The 17581-nt window shown below is 36.0% G+C and overlaps 1 protein-coding gene across 2 annotated transcripts in view; it reads right to left on the bottom strand.

Annotated features, from left to right (window-relative positions):
- Positions 1–17581, bottom strand: part of ntrk2a (neurotrophic tyrosine kinase, receptor, type 2a) — a 55964-nt gene that overhangs the window by 13386 nt on the left and 24997 nt on the right. For both annotated transcript variants that reach the window (XM_016235275.1, XM_016235276.1), the window contains one exon: positions 2676–2864. In XM_016235275.1, the coding sequence (XP_016090761.1) occupies positions 2676–2864 (189 nt within the window). The remainder of the gene's footprint in view (positions 1–2675; positions 2865–17581) is intronic.

The raw sequence follows: 17581 nt of genomic DNA, 5'->3' as shown, positions 1-17581 counted from the left end.
CCCTTCAAAAACAAACATAATCCACTGCGTCTTCAGCAGCTCAGATGTCGGGAGTAAATGACAACTGCTATGTTCATTATTACATCCAACAACAGAACACCTAAAACACCTAAAGACATTCTTGTCTATGCCTGCTCCGGCGTCGAAACAATGATGGCGTCAAAAACAGCTCACTCAGGGCGGCTCTAAGGTAAAACACCAGCGTTCGTCAATAGTCTTTTTTTCCATCAATAGTCATGGGAGGGGCCTTGGCCTGTGTGACATACATCAGGCCAGAATCTGTGAATGGCTTGATCTGAGAAAGGCGTTATTATTTTGGGGGATTTTAAAAAAAAAAGCACTGGGTGGATTTTTATCATTATAGGGTGGTTGTGTACACACAATGCCAACAGACATTTATGTTCAAACATCATGTAAAAGGGAATTTTGCATCTGATGGCCACTTTAAGATAAAAAGACAACATCTGTCACACAAACTCAATCAGTTAAAGACTAGGACTCGACTCTGACTTGATAAGGTGGACTCAGGCCCAGCACTTCAGTAGTGTGTAATTTTGAATCTTACCTGAATGAATTAACACTAAATATAAGTTATCAAAGAAACTGACTCTTTTGTTTGGAATCTAGACAGGGTGAGTATGTAGGATTGGTATGGTCAGGATTACAGCAATAAGAGATGCTATGCAACTGGACAGCTAAGTACAGACACTGACAGATGTTAATGCTTTAGTTATGGTAAGTTGAGCAATTTCAGACGAGTGACAAGTTTTAAGCCTGATATGTAAGGATTGAGTAGGCTGTTCTTGTGAGAACCCAATGGAAAATTATATTGTTTAGAGCATGGGTCACCAACCTAGCTCCCAAGAGCTAACATCCTGCAAATTTCAGCTCCAATCAAGCACACAGGAGCAGGGTTGGAGATCCTCGTTTGAGGTTTCTCTTTCAAAGCATGGGAGATATACCTGAGTTGTCTACCTCAGTGGATCCCAATCCTGGTTCTGGAGAACCCTAAACATCACACATTTCTGATGTCTCTCTTATTTGACACACATTTGAGGTCTTGGACAAGTCTTTACTAATGATCTGATGAGTTGAATCAGGTGTGTTTGTTTAAGGAGAAATCTAAGGCCATGTCCATACGTACACAGGTATTTTTATAAACAGAGTTTTTCCTTCTTCCGTTTAAAAAAAAATCTCCGTCCACATGAAAACGCAAACGCATGCTATGAAGCACTGTCAAGAGCATGCCAAACCAACAGGTGGCGATATAATCTCAACCGTAAAGCCATGTTGGCCAATCAGAAGCCTGAAAAGGTTTCCAGTAGGCGGAGATAGCGGTGCATGCTCCGACATCACAAGCCAAAAACTCCGGTTTCGCTGTCTACATGATAACACTGCAACCAGAGTTTTTGGAAATCTTCACCCTGGCAGGAGTTTTCAAAAATGTTTGGTTTCAGTGACCTGGTGCTGTGTTTGCGTGTGGACGAACGGCCTAACTGCGCAGAAATACTGCGGTTTTGAAAATAACCACGTTCGTGTGGACAGGGCCTAAAATGTGCAGTGCTAGAGGTTCTCCAGACCTAGGATTTGGATCCACTGGTCAACTTAATCAAACACATCTGATTGAACTAATCAGCTGGTTAAGTAGAGACTCATCATATAGCGACACTTCAATGACATCAAACATTGACATTATTGACATGACACCATATTTGATATTTGAATGTGATACAAAGTGATCGTAACACTTCCAAACTCTTGGATTAAACTGCTGGATATTGTTACTTTTACACTACTTTTAGGATCATTTTTTTGTGGTTAAAATTTTTGGACCCCATTGACTTTCATTGTATGGACAGCTGAAACATTCTTATAAATATCTTGTTTTGTGTTCTATAGACACCCCAGTGTTTTTACTACACAATGGGTGTCTGCGAGCTTCATTTATGAGATACACGAGACATGTGTAATTCCGGACACTGGACATAATTTAATAAAAGGTGTACTAGAGATTATTTCAGATATGGTGGAAAAGAGATGTTTCTCATCCCAGGCGTCCCTTAAGAGAGTGAGGACAGTACAGAGATAAGACGAGATTAATCAGGCGTTTAGTGTGCTGGAGGATAAAGAGAGATAAAGAGAGAGAGAAGATTTTGAACAGACACTGCGCTCTTAGAGATTTATCCTTAATGTAATTAAGAAATGCTTTTGAAGAAAAACTAGCCAGTCAGCTGATTACATTAGCAAGAGCTAGATGATGAGGCTGCATCGATCTACAGTAACTCACTGTACACCATAACCCTATATTAAAAGTAACCAGAGTGAGGAGGAAAGCACACAGTGAATGGAAAAATGAGAGGCAAGTGAAGAGGCCTATAAAATAAATATTTAAGATGCTGTGTCTTTGTGTATGCAGATGTGTTAACAAATGAATAAACCTGTCATATAAATGTCTGAATATATCACTCCCAGTTTTAAAATATATTTTTCGGCATTTTGCCTAATTAAAAAATTCTAATTATTCTAAAGATTTGACCGTATATATATATATATATAAATATATATATATTACTGGAACGTGTTCTAGATAGATATTTCTTAATCTTTTTGTAGTCATTAGGATAACATATAGTTTCATAATACACAAATGTAGAAACGGAGAGAGAAAGACTCACATGTATCAGATTTGAGCAGACTGCCTGTGCTGCGGAAGTACTGCGGGTTCTCTATGACAGGAATCTTGGTCATGCCAATGATGACGGCATCCGCGTTCATGTCAGAGGACGAGGGTGTGTTAGAGCCATTGGACACATGATGAAGAGGACTGGCAGAGTCATCATCATTACTGATGACTGAGGAAGGACCTGTGTCAAAGACAAAGACTTGCACTCAGAACCACTGTATTTAACCCCTTAACTGTCATCCCCATTTTTGAAAATTCACGAGAAAGTGCACTATCCAAACTTAAATTATTATAATTCATGAACGCTTTTGAATACAGACATATAGGTTGGCCTCTTTTTAAAGAAGACAATTAGCAGATTATTACAGAAGTAAAATCATTTAATCAAATGAAAGTATTAAAAAGTCATAAAAGTTCAAATTTATTTGTAAAGAAAATGTATTTTACAATTTTTCTTATATTTTATATAAAATAAATATTTAAAAAAATTATTAAAAATACAAAGTTGCTATAAAATTAAAGCCATATGTCTATATAAGTTGTGTTCCAAATTTGAAGTTGATATATAAAAAAATGAGGTTCATATGCAATTTTGTTTAGGTGTTATACCAAAAACAGCCACCGGGTGCCACCCAAACTCCATTTACATTTTTTATGCATTTCCGTCACAAATCTATCAATTTCTCTCTCAATATTACATCTATCACAAAATACTTAAAATACAAAATGCACTCTTGTCATAAATGAATCTATTACTTTTCCTACATAATTTGTAACAAAATAAAATGGTAAAATTTCCATTTAGGGGTCTTAGACCTTTCCAATGATATATAGTTTGTCATGATTATATTTGTATTTAAGGACTGAATTGTACTATAGTGAAGTAAACTTAGGCGTCCCGTGACAGTTATGTGTTCCAAATTTGAAGTTGATATATAAAAAAATGAGGTTCATATGCAATTTTGTTTAGGTGTTATACCAAAAACAGCCACCGGGTGCCGCCCAAACTCCATTTACATTTTTTATGTATTTCTGTCACAAATCTATCAATTTCTCTCTCAATATTATGTCTATCACAAAATACTTAAAATACAAAATGCACTCTTGTCATAAATTAATTATTACTTTTCCTACATAATTTGTAACAAAATAAAATGGTAACATTTCTATTTAGGGGTCTTAGACCTTTCCAAAGATATATAGTTTGTCATGATTATATTTGATTTAAGGATTGAATTGTACTATAGTGAAGTAAACTTAGGCGTCCCGTGACAGTTAATGTCACGAATCCGGTCCGTGGTCTTCTGTCTGCTCGCCACCAGAGGTGTCCTTCTGATTACATTGACTCTCACACCACACAAACTGTTGCACGTCACCCTGGACTACATTTCCCATGCTCCATTGCACTGATTGGACTCACCTGCAGCCAATCACACACACACACTTTATAACAACCACTCAAATCCGTCTCTAATCGCCGAGTATTGTCTGCATTTATCACTCTCCTAGTGGTAGCACTTTACGGAGCCAGTATCCTGTCTGAGTTTAGTCTAGTTCCTAGTTCTAGTCCCGTTTTGAACCATCTAGTTTTGCCTGATTGTCTGTTCCTGATAACCTGCCTGTCTTGGATTTCTGTCTCGTCTTGTTGTTTGGATTCTGTTCGCACCTCGCCTGGATTACTATCTGTCTGTGGATTACTCGCCTGCCTCATCCTTTGGATTATGTTTGCCGTTGATCGACCTACGCCTGTTTATTGGATCACTCTTCTGTCTTGCCCTCTAAATACCTGTTTGCCATTGTCCGACCCTTACCTGTTTTGAATATGTTTAAGAATAAATCTTTGCAGATGGATCCGCACGTCTCTCGTCTCAGTCGCCCCGTTACAGTTAAGGGATACTTCTATTAAAATGCAATTTGTATCTGTATCAGCATTTTCGCCCCATCCTATCCCCATGTTTTGCAAGGAAAATGTAATATTCAGTGCCACAATAAACACTCCCTTAGCCATATGTTTAAACAAAATTAAACAGCAACAAAAATATAAATAAAAAATCATAAACAATTTTAATTAAAAACATCAAAGCAAGGTCTCTTAGGGACAGCATGCCGATTTGAAAAGACTGACACTGTTCCAGTTTAAAGTCAAATGATTTGGCCGAATCAGAAAGGAAATGTTCATGCATAAAGGGAAACAGTGGGGGGCTTCCTGTCTGACAGGATATTTGTACAGTGGGGTCCAAACGTCTGAGAACACACTGCAAATGTGGGACTGGACATAAATAGAAAGGTTTAGGATTCTGAACACTCATTTAAAACAAGTAAACTTCATGACATAAAACTAAATTTGACATTTAAAATTCTGTGCTATTTCCTGGTCACTAATCAAATAAGTAAATGTGAGACATTGAAGTCATGTGAACTCTTTTGTACAGATGGTTAGATGCTTTTGATTCCTTTAAAGCACAAGATGCTCTTTGGCTCATTCTCAAATCATGCTGGAGAACACGATCATCAGGATTAGCACAAAGTCCATGGAGCTCAAATGCTGCTGTCGTTAAAGCAAATGGCAACATAACTAATAAACTAATAAATACTACAGACAAGAGCTTCAGAATGACAAAAAGTGTTCAGCCAGCCAGAATCAATCAAAGTTTTAAATCTGTTTTCTGTTGTAATTGGAATAAAACACAGGGAACCAACTAAAAGAAACAAGTAGTGCACATTTAAACATCTTGAAGTGCCAAAGAAACATCAAAAAGGTTCAACAGAATTGCCATCAAGGGTGCAGTTATTCCATTTACATGAAGTACGGAATGTTTAACAACACATCTATCATGAATTATTCCCAGGAAAATATACTTGAGGGGGAAAAAAGCATTTATTATACTTTATATAATAAAGTAAACTACAAAATAAAGTAAACTGTGACATATTATACCCAAAAACTCGTCATAGAGTGGACTACCAGTAAAATTGATAAAAATTAGGGACCAAAAATTATTCTGACACTTTGACCTGACCATGTTTTGCTTAAGTGTTTTTCTTTAACTGCTAATTGCTTGGTAATTGGTTGGTTGACCTAAAGTGGTATTATCTAATTGTGTGCTTAAATTTAACAGCTGACAGCTCTTCAACCGAATTCATTACATACCTTTCTATCAAAGTTATCAGACATTATCAAGATGAATTTGTTCTGACAGTTTAACTCCATGTTCTTGACACATTTATTACCATTTTCTAAACTATAGCGAATAAACTGTGATAATGTGAGACACACTGAAGGTGTCTGAATAATATTTGGTTTGACTGTATATATACAGTTTTAATTTAAATGTTATATAAAAAAAGAAAATTATATATTAACAAAGCACTTTTCTTACTCAATTACCTCAAAGTGCCTGAAAAAACAATGGTTTTGTCTGTTGTGTCTTGCCTTAGGTTCAGTGCTTTAGCCGTCTTTGTACACAAACAGGACATCTACCAATCACAACCCCATTCATAAAATCAGTGCACATGATTGGTTTATAGGAATGCTGTTCCAGGAACAACACAGGATGTTGATTTTGGAACATCTACTTGTACATGTTAAGTTAACCCGAGTTGCTGCATGCTGCAACAAAATCTGATCAAGCTATAATATCTTAACCCTGTGTACCTCAGATGCCACATTTAATCTGAAGCAAATGAAAACAAGGCAGAGGAACAGACATACAGAAGGGTCATACTGTCCTAAAAGAATAGTTCATCAAAAAAAATCAATTATTTCATCATTTATTCACCCTCATGATGATCCTAGTTGACTTTAGTCGTTCTGTAAAACACAAAAGAAGATGTCTCTGGTGTTTTGTGTACATACAATGTAAGTCAATGTTGCCTCATGCATGGACTCTCATTGTATGGGCAAAAATAGTTCTTCAAATTATCTTCCTTTGTATTCTGCAGAAGAATCAGCTTGAATAATTGGATAGATTGAGTCACGTTTTGTATGCATCTCAGACCACCTCCTGAGTTCGATTTCTACTCATGTCGAATGCATCTTGGTTGCCATTTACACTAGTTCTTTGCATGAACGGGTGACTATTTCATAAGCAAAAACACATGACCAAGTATATCCATCCTTAATCCTGATTATACTGAAGCCCTTAAATCAGAGAAAATACTGACTGGTTGATAAAAAATATTGCTGAAGCCACTAATTCCAGCCTAAGACCTCAAATCTGTGATCCAGGAACCTGTCTTACTTGAGTAAATCACATGAACCTTGAAATCATCTTCATTCTTCCCTCTTAGATTGCCAGCTGCACTTCTTCATCAGCAAGTAAAAGATGGAGGTTGTCAGGATGCAGAACATTTGGTTGAAACAGCCAGCGGCTTGTTGAATGATATAGGAGCAGTAGGTGCATTAGCCTCAGTGATATCTGAGAGAATAAAACAGGAAACTGGAGATCGGCCATATTGTGATGACCCTTCTGATGGCGCGCGACAGCTTAAAGCATTTACTAGAAAATCCAAGCGTCTTGTTACTGGCAAAAGTGTGACCAATTTATAGAGGACGTCAACACCGTTTGCTTACAGCCATCATGAGATCATCTGAGCTGGAGAAGATACTGATAGCTGTAGTAATGGAGCAAATGATGGACCCATTGCCAACAAGACAGTTCTGGTTCTTGAATTTGATTGGGTGAGCGGCGTTTCAACAGGGCTTATACAGTCCAATGGCAATGGGACTTTCAATGATTTTGTTTAGTTTTTTTCTATTAAGTAAAAATACACACACTATTGTTCAAAAGTTTGGGTTAGGTAAGATTAGCTTGAATGCTGCATTTATGTAATCAAAATACAGTAAAAACAGTAATACTTTGAAATATTACTACAATTTAAAATAACTGTTTTCTATTTGAATATGTTTTAAAAATGTAATTTATTCCTGTGATCAAAGCTGAATTTTCAGCATCATTACTCCAGTCTTCAGTGTCACATGATCCTTCAGAAATCATTCTAATATGATGAACTAACAGTAAAGTTTATATATATATATATATATATATATATATATACACACACACAGAGCTGGGTAGATTACTTAATCAGTCCATTACTGATTACAGATTACATGATGAAAACTGTAGTCAGTAACATAATCTAGGATACTTATTTTAGGTAATGTATTCTGACTATTTCTTTGATTACTTTTTTTATCTAACTTGTTTTAAACATTCCATAAAATGTACCATATTGATATAAAAATATATTTATATCAATATCATTAAATGCATTAAACATTACATTAAACCAGGGTTTCCCAAATGGGCTTAATGTAAGAACTGCAGTGTGTTTACGAGTTTATAAAAAGCTAATGATTAATTAAATCATCCAAACTTAAAAGAAATGATTTAATTTAACACTTGATCACTAAAATTTAAAACTATTGAATTTGTTTACCTGCATTTCAATGTGACCTTAAACTGACAACAGAAAAACTGCAAACATGCGAATGTGTTAAATTATTAAAATATATACTTTCTTAGAGATATTTCAAGTTAATTTTTATATTTTATGTCAAAGAGGTTCGATTGACAGAAACGTTTTGGAAGCCCTGCATTACATGAACGATCATTAATAAACATGAAAACAGCAATGACATTACACACCCAAACTCTTTCAGGTTTTAAATATTTTTGTCCAGACTTCCAGAATTAACAGTTACTGAAGGTCACAGTGTATATATATATACATACATACACACACATTTATATAATTGAAATAATTTGAATGCCTATATTTATATATTTTTGTCGACACACAGGCATTACATGCATTTGATTGATTGACCTCTGGTTTAAGTACTTGTTTCATTGCAAAAATCATTGCAAATGGAGTTAAGCGACAGGGGTCAGTCTGGTGAGGGTGAAGAGGGCAAAATAATGAGAGAGATGCAGCAGACGAAAGACGAGACAATCAGGAGTGACCAAGTGACCCGGGTCCTGACATTACAGCGCATGAGCCCGAGGCCGAGCTATTGATCCTCTCTGCTGCTCAAGGGCTAATTGAATGTTGAAGGTCTCTTGAGATACATGACACTCAGTGATTTACATGATGCTGTCTTTGAATCTAAACTCACAATTGTCCTATTCAAACATGATAATACATCTAATACAATTACACTGGGTTAAAGCGATCAGATTTGTAACACTGCTTCAGTTCTTAGAAGAAATATGCACTTACGTTATTACTGTAAATACCCCATGAAATGGCTTGACAAAGTTGTCTTTACTGAGCTGATTTATTGAAACCTTGGGACAAGACTTATTGCAGGGATTGTCTCTTTTTTAAATAAAATAGCCTTTAGCCCAAAGTATACTTTAGTTTGTATGCATAAGTGCCCACCCACTTTTTTCTCAAGTATTTTTTCCCATTCATTTCTCCCACAGGGATTTAAAAAAAAGTCTTTGTTAAAGCATTATAAGCCATGAACCAAACCAACCAAATACGAGGTGAATCACAACACTACAAACTTTTATTTGAAGCAAAAAAGTATTTGAAAATTGAACAAAAAGACAAAGGTAATGGCTTTAGTGAGGGAAAGAACTACAATCCCATGAAGCATTGCAAATGAATCGAATTAAAAATGATGGAGAAATTAAAAAAAAACTACAAATTATAGCTGATTATATAGTTGATTATATAGATTATATTGACATAGTTGATTGTATATAGAGAAACAATACATTTCAATATAAATTAGTGCTGTTAAACGATTAATCGCGATTAATCGCATCCAAAATAAAAGTTTCGGTTCTAATAATATATGTATGTGTACTGTGTATATTTATATAAATACACACACATACAGTATATATTTTGAAAATATCTACATGTATTTATTTATATTCATATCATTTGTATTATAAAAATATTTTTTATATATAAACATAACACTTTTTTCTTAAATATATACATGCATGTGTGTGCATTTATATATCCATAATAAATATAAACAGTACACTCATATACTGTATGTTATGTAAACAAAAACTTTTATTTTGGATGTGATTAATCGCGATTAATCATTTGACAGCACTAATATAAATCTTGAGGGAACCCATGGTGAATTAGTCTTTCAGGTTTAGTCCCTGCAGTGCTCTATTGTGGACAAAAGTCACGAAGACACATTCATGCTAGGAATGTAGAAGACATATAGTAGCATATAGATGACCTCAAAACTAATAAACACAATGTGTTGATGGCATTCTCGTCAATAGGATACAATGAGGTCTACGAGCCTGTGGTACAAGGCCTTTACATGTTGTTTTCTCCCAAAACATGAGGCATCAAAAAATCTTTCTTCACTTTTGTTCACTGTGACTAAACCTCCAGACTGTCAGTCAATGTGGAATAAGCGAAAGGAAAGTATTTGGGATACAAAGCCTTTATGTTGCTGAAAAGACAGGCTGTGGTCCAGTAAAGCCACCTACTTTCCATAAGGGACTGGGGATGGATTTTTTGTGAAGGAAGTGCTAAATCTGTCCACACTGACTGATTAAGTCATAAACGAGATTTATTGTTTGCTTAAAGGTGCGGTCACGTTTACTGTTGCTCTATGAATGTTTGAGACAAACTCTCATTTCAATAGGAATCTGCACTGAGGAAACATTTTGCATTGAGTTCAAGATTTTTATGCAAATGTGCCGCCGCGAATGAATGCTGCTTGGTTTGATCATTTCATGAAAACATATCACTCTTCTCTTAGCTCCTTAAAGGGATAGTTCACCCAAAAATGAAATGTACCCCATGATTTACTCACCCTCAAGCCATCCTAGGTATACTGTATGACCCTTTTCTTTCAGACAGCCCCCAAAATGCTGTTGTCATGTAAATGAATGGCCAAAACGCTTAAAAAGTTTTTTACTTGAAAATGGCATTGTGTAAACGCCCCCTAAATATCACTACTAATCTTTTTGTATTATCATTTCTTATACGTATTTGCCAGTGAAAGTATGCAGACATTGTGCTAATGTTGCTAATGATTATTTAAAATTTTACATTGATATTAACTATTAAATATTTGCATTATACATTTAAAAATATATAGAACATAAAATGCCAACATGCACCAGGCACAGCTGAAACAGTTTTGAATAAGGAGGTTCAGATACACATTCGGTGGACGGACCAAAATACACACAGATCCTCTCAGACTGAATCGAGAGCTCTGTGTGTGTGTGTGTATCCGGTAAGAAACCCGACCACTGCACACTCTTAAACTCTTATTTTCTTCTTGCCAGCAGAGAGGAAGTGATCTATCGATCAGAGGAGTTAATGAGAAGAGATAGATAGATAGACGAATGGATGGATGGATGGATGGATGGATGGAATGATGGATGAGGGGGGGAGGAAAGAGCGTTGAGAGAGGACAGCAGCGGATGGATTGTTTTCAGGATTGGATTTCGGTTACACAGCAGTCCTGACTGGGACCCCAGCAACGAACGCTCTCAGAGGCACATTCAGGCCAGAACATGCAGGAAAATATCATATTCCCAAAAATAACAGAGATTGATTGTTTTTCTGGCTTTTAATGCCTGCTGCTATTTTTAAAGACTGAAAACGCTCTCACCCTCTCGTGTGACAGTAAACTCCAGCCCCTCTTCCTTCTGAAGACCCCAAGGTCACAGGAAGTTCAAGTGACAATGGAAAACACTCTCTCTTTCTTTCTTTCTTTCTTATGTGCTGCATTCACATTTTTCACTGGTGAAAATCTATCCTAAAACCCCATTCAACTAAATTAAGAAAGCTAAAAATATATTCTGCTATTAGATTTTACTCATATTTAACACCTGGACTGTGTTCACAATGAAATACCAGCAGACTACATACTGCATAGTATATACCTCATTTGTTCTAAAAAAAAAAAAAAACAATATGAGAAACGTATATGCGCGGTCACATGACCTTTCCACACTGCGTGTTTAATACAGCAAGTGATACTGATATGTTGCTAAAATGATGTCTGGTTAATTTGTTACACTGCAAAGTCAGATGCATTGCATTGTGGGATGCACATGTTGGCAAATGTAAAATTGCGAAATATTATTACAATCTAAATAGCTGATTTCCATTGCAATAGATTTTAAAATGTAATTTATTCCTGTGATGCAAAGCTGAATTTTCAGCATCATTTCGCCAGTCTTCAGTGTCACATGATCCTTCAGAAATCATAATAAGATTCTGATTTGCTGCTCAAGAAACATTTCTGATTATTATCAATGTTGAACAGTTGTGGGGCTTAATTTTTGTGGAAACCGTGATTACCGTGCTTAAAACGTATTAAAATAAAAATAAAAGTAAATAGATAAATTAATTTATTAATTTATTTCTTTAAAAAATAAAAACAATAAAAAATCGTACTAACCCCGAACTCATCCATAAAACTCTAAGCAGTATACGTAGTAGAGAGTAAATAGCAAGCGACGTACGCTAGTATGCTTTTCCAAACATAGCCCGGCATTCCCTCACGAGCATTTCGCTTTGAACGAACACGTCCAATGAAAACACAGATGGTCAGGAATTCAACAGGGTAATCTGAAAGCAAACTTTGCTAAAATCATCAACAATCCTTCTGTCCAAACAGAAATGTTACAGCAGAATCCCTACGCCAAGCTTGTTAAAGTGACAGTACTAATGCTTTTCTTTTCTAAGCATGTGTCGTCACCTTGAGTGTTGTTTAAACTCAGCGTCTTCACCGTGTTGAAGGTAACCACATAGTCCAAAGGTGAAAAGTTAGATTAGAGAATTTTTCTGAGACTCTTTCACATCTCCTCTTTTCGGCGTTGTTGAGAGATTTGTCTCAACTTCGAAATCAACACGAGACCCCTTGGATATTTTCAGGGTAAAGAAAAGAAAACATTTGTCGTAAAACGGGCGTTTTCACAGGGTCAGTGGAGGGACTGTGTGGCTCTCAGGAATGGAGGGAGAAATCATATTGAGAGAACAGATGTTGTGCACAGAAAGGAGGACAGCAACCACCTAAATAAAACTGCCATGCAGGACATCAGGGATTGGCTAATGGGCTGCCTAACAGGTTTATACATAATACAACACATTATCCGACTGAAATCAGAATACAGGAGATTGGATTAAAAGATAAACTTCCCATAAACTCACTTCAAAAATCTGCTCTCACAATTCACACTCATTTCAACATCCATATTTTTCTGGCTCTTCGGTGTGAAGCTGCAGGTCTAAAGCAGTTATAACAGTTAACAAAAACGAAAACTACACTGAAACAAACATTTGGTTACTTGAAAATACATTAAATATTAACTGAAATAAAATATCAAAAAAAGAAAAAAAACTTGAATGAAATAAAATAAATACAATTTCATTTCAGCTAGTTGCCAAGGAAGCGTTGCAGTAACTAGTTATTTTCCATAGAGTTGCAAAAAGGTGGAACATTTCCAGTACATTTCGGAAACTTTCCAGGATTTTTTTTTTTATATATATTCCAGGGATTTTTGGAAAGTTTCCGGAAATTTTCCACCCCTTTGCAACCCCAATTTTCCAATGATTAGAAGTAAGGCTTAAAAATTGCATGAAACAAAACCAAAATCGTGTTTATCAAATAAACACCTTGATCTCATGACGAAAACGTACCTTTGGAAACTTTTTTGCAAGACGCGGAATACGTACCAATAAGTACATATCACTGCAGTTTCCAACAGAAATGAACACTAGAGGCGCTAAAACAGCGAGCACTTGTAATCGTTTTCGTACATAGTTATGATTACAGCTCCATATGTTTCGCTTTCTGGATGTAACAAGCTTGCTGGGTAGCTCAGCCAGCATGAAACTGGACTTAAGATACAGAGTCCTTGGGTACGAATGCCGTGAAAAACATGACTCACGATGAAACAGCTGAAAGAATTGAGACCGAAAAACAAGCTAAAACGGCATGCTTGCTATTGCGTTTTTACGTCACATTAGCTTTTGCTCATACTGTCGGGTAGGTTTAGGTGTAGTGCAGATGGCACGTTATTTTAAAACGTCACGGAGCATTAGAGTTATAGCGCCACTCAATGGACATTTCAAGTCAGAACTGTGGTGACACGTACAAAACGTCACACAAAATGTACCATTTACATGTACATACATATGTTCATCTACTCCAGGGGAAAAAACGAAAACTCTTTTAGCGCCACTCAGTGGACATTTCACATCGAATATGTCACGAAATGTACATGACGCTATGTATTTCACGTCTTGTAAAAAAGCTTCTACAGGTACGTTTTCGCTATGAGATCAGGCTCCAAATAAACATACGCACTGCCTGTTTCAGAGCACAGCATGGCATTGTGTTCCTTTATACGCGAGCAGCTCATGATCCGCTGTTTTCAGTAACTCAATCTGATCTGAGTTTGGGTCGCATATAATGTGCATTTAGGACTGCAACGTGCACAAACCACCATCTCAAACTTGTAATGAGAAGCGCTTATAAACCTGTAGTCAAAAAAAACCCATAAGGGTTCTCTACAGCTTACCGCCAAAATAAAAGCTTGATGGTGTAACATTTGAAAATTAAGAAATGAAGACAGCAATGAATATTAGTCAACATGAGCAGTAAAATAATAATAATTATTATTATTATTATTTTCTTAAATACTGTTTTATTTTAAAATGAAATATCATTAAAATAGTTATGTTTTGTTGTTTTATATTATTATTATTATTACCTTAAATACTCTTTTTTTATTTTACAATTAAATAGGAGTATTTAACAGCAAAAAATGTTCATAATAATCCATCATCATCATTATGATCATCAACATATTGATATATATTCACAATTAACTGACCAAATTTTTGTTGTTGTTGTCATTATTATTACCTTGAATATGATCTTTTTTATTTTACAATGACAGTATTATTACAACAGTAACATTTCATAATTTGCTTTATATTTCATTGTTATTCACATTAATATTGATATTTAATCACAATTTTTATTTATTATTAATATATTAATTCATTCTTTCATTTATTTAATTTCATCAGCCCTAATTAGTGGTGTAGCATTTGTTTAGTTGTTCATTTGACTATGTTTCGTTAAGTCGAAACTTATCACTTTAAGTTTGATTGTTCACTTGTTTTTGTACGAAATCCAAGCAAAAAAAGGGTCTGAATATATTATAACCTATATCATTGCTAGTTATGCATTTGAAAATATATCGCCCCTTAGGTCATGTCAGTGTAGTGTAGAACATTTTTGTAAGTACTTTTTTTACTTTTAAAGTAGTTTTCCCAACACTGCTAAGTATCCAGTCAAAAGAGTCCATCCCAAAGCAACAACATACCTTTCCTCCACAAGTCATATCGTCTGTAGAGCCAACAGCACAGGACCTACAGTTGAATACATTTAGCCTAAACATGAGCAACAGTGACTTCCTGCCTTACAACAACATACACAGATGAACTGCCCAGATCTATAACACTGATCTCTTTTCCTGACAAACCGATAAATACGGCTCTACTGTGGTGAGGCTGAATGGGTTATTGTCAAGCCTTGTACAAATTACCGCTCACAATGAACTGAATAGGACAAGAAGCTCATTTCAAAAGAGCTTTTCGCTTTTCCGAGGGAACTTGGACATTCAAAGATGCCTAAAGGTCTTTGCAGAAACGCTGCCAACTTTACCTTCCAGTTTCTGCATTTAAGCCAAGCACTGCTTCTGTGCTCAGATGTCTGAGATATCATGCGGCATTACTCCTCCCATTCTTCACATCTGTGTTTGTGTGAGAGACACACACGGAGAGAGACAGAGAGGAGGAGAGGGGGCAAAAGAGGAAATTCTTCCACCTCACTTTGGGACATGAGACATGAGGGTTGTTTTTAATGCGTGTTGAACAGCATTTCTGTCTGGCCGACTAAAGCCATTATAAGAGCAGCAGCAGCAGCAGTGTGTTATTTGAAGTAACGCATTTTATTAAATGCAGCACCATCTCTTGTTCGTTTTCATGAGATCTTGATAAAACAGACACTTTAAATTTGATTTGCAATCTCTTTTTGAAGAACTAACAATATGCCATACTTTACAATCCTGATGAACTTGGAGTTGTTATATCTATAATCTATAAGCTAACAAGTCAATGTACAAAACACAGTAAATCAAACATCATTTTAGGAATACAATTATTACTACATCAAAGCAGCTGAGCTAAAATGAACTACAGTTTACACTTAAGGTAGTGAGTCTAAGCTTTTGTTTGTACTGATAAACAATATGTACAATTTTCGCAAAACACAATGATGAAACAATTATGCACAATGCAAATACAGTTCTTTTCATTTAAAATCAACATGAAGCATTGTTCGTTCCCATTTTACTTCTAGAATGTTATGCATTTCTGTATTAAATGAGATTTGACTGTGAAAAAGTTCCCATATGAAATATGAAAGGATTTGGTGATGGACTTTTTTTTTTTTTTCTCTCTCGATGAAAATGTATTATTAAAGTAAATGAAAGCAACAGTGATTTCATGCTGACTTTAAAAGAATAGCTGAGATGAGTTTGTTTCTTCATCAGATTTGGAGAAATGTAGCATTGCATCACTTGCTCACCAATGGATGCTCTGCAGTGAATGGGTGCCGTCAGAATGAGAGTCCAAACAGCTGATAAAAACATCACAATAATCCACAAGTAATCCACACCAGTCCATCAATTAACGTCTAGTGAAGTGAAAATCTGCGTGTTTGTAAGAAACAAATCCATCATTAATGCATTTTAACTTTAAACTGTCACTTCTGGCCAAAATATGAATCGATAAACCATAATAACACTTCCTCCAATGAAAAAGTCTATCCTCTGTTTTCCTCTTACATTAAAATCCAACATGTTTGCTTAGAGCATGTTGCACTGTTTTCACTTATAAACTGTGCTTGATCTGTGCAGATTTCTCTCCAACAACTTATTATATAAATATTATAGATAGATGACTGATTTGAAGTTCAAAATGTCTTAAAGGGATAGTCCACATCTAAAAATGAAAATGTGATGTTTATCTGCTTACCCCCAGGGCATCCAAGATGTAGGTGACTTTGTTTCTTCAGTAGAACACAAACGAAGATTTTTAACACAAACCGTTGCAGTCTGTCAGTCTTATAATGGAAGTGAATGGGAATCACGGCTTTGAGAGTCAAAAAAACATAAAAAAAAAAAAAACAAATTAAACCCTGCGGCTCGTGACGATACATTGATGTGTAAAGACACGAAACGATCGGTCTGTGCAAGAAACTGAACAGTATTTATATAGTTTTTTACCTCTGATTCACCGCAATGTCCGAAATGTCTGAACTGTCCTGAGTGGCGGCGCGTCCTCCTGAGCGCGTTCTCAACAGCAGGCGCGTGAGAGGGGTCTTCTTCTTCTTCTTGCATTACGGCAGATCACAGACTTATAAGTGCATTACTGCCACCTGTCTCTCAAATGGACCATTGACACTCTATCTACAATCTCAATTAGGAGTGTCAATGGTCCACTGTGATCCGCCGTAAAGCAAGAAGAAGAAGAAGAAGACGTGTCACACGTCGGCTGTGTCGAGGACGCGCCGCCGCTCAGGACAGTTCAGACATTGCGTGAATCAGAGGGAAAAAACGATATAAATACTGTTCAGTTTCTTGCACAGACCGATTATTTCGCGTCTTTACACATCAATGTATCGTCACGAGCAGCAGGGTTTAATTTGGTTTTGTTTATGTATGTTTTTTTGACTCTCAAAGCTGTGATTCCCATTCACTTCCATTATAAGACTGACAGTCTGCAACGGTGTGAGTTAAAAATCTTCGTTTGTGTTCTACTGAAGAAACAAAGTCACCTACATCTTGGATGCCCTGGGGGTAAGCAGATAAA

The sequence above is a fragment of the Sinocyclocheilus grahami genome, unplaced genomic scaffold (genome assembly GCF_001515645.1).
Source record: "Sinocyclocheilus grahami isolate Dianchi unplaced genomic scaffold, SAMN03320097.WGS_v1.1 scaffold465.1, whole genome shotgun sequence".
NCBI lineage: Eukaryota > Metazoa > Chordata > Actinopteri > Cypriniformes > Cyprinidae > Sinocyclocheilus > Sinocyclocheilus grahami.
The sequence above is the reverse complement of the archived record's forward strand: the minus strand, read 5'-3'. Positions and strand labels throughout refer to the sequence as shown.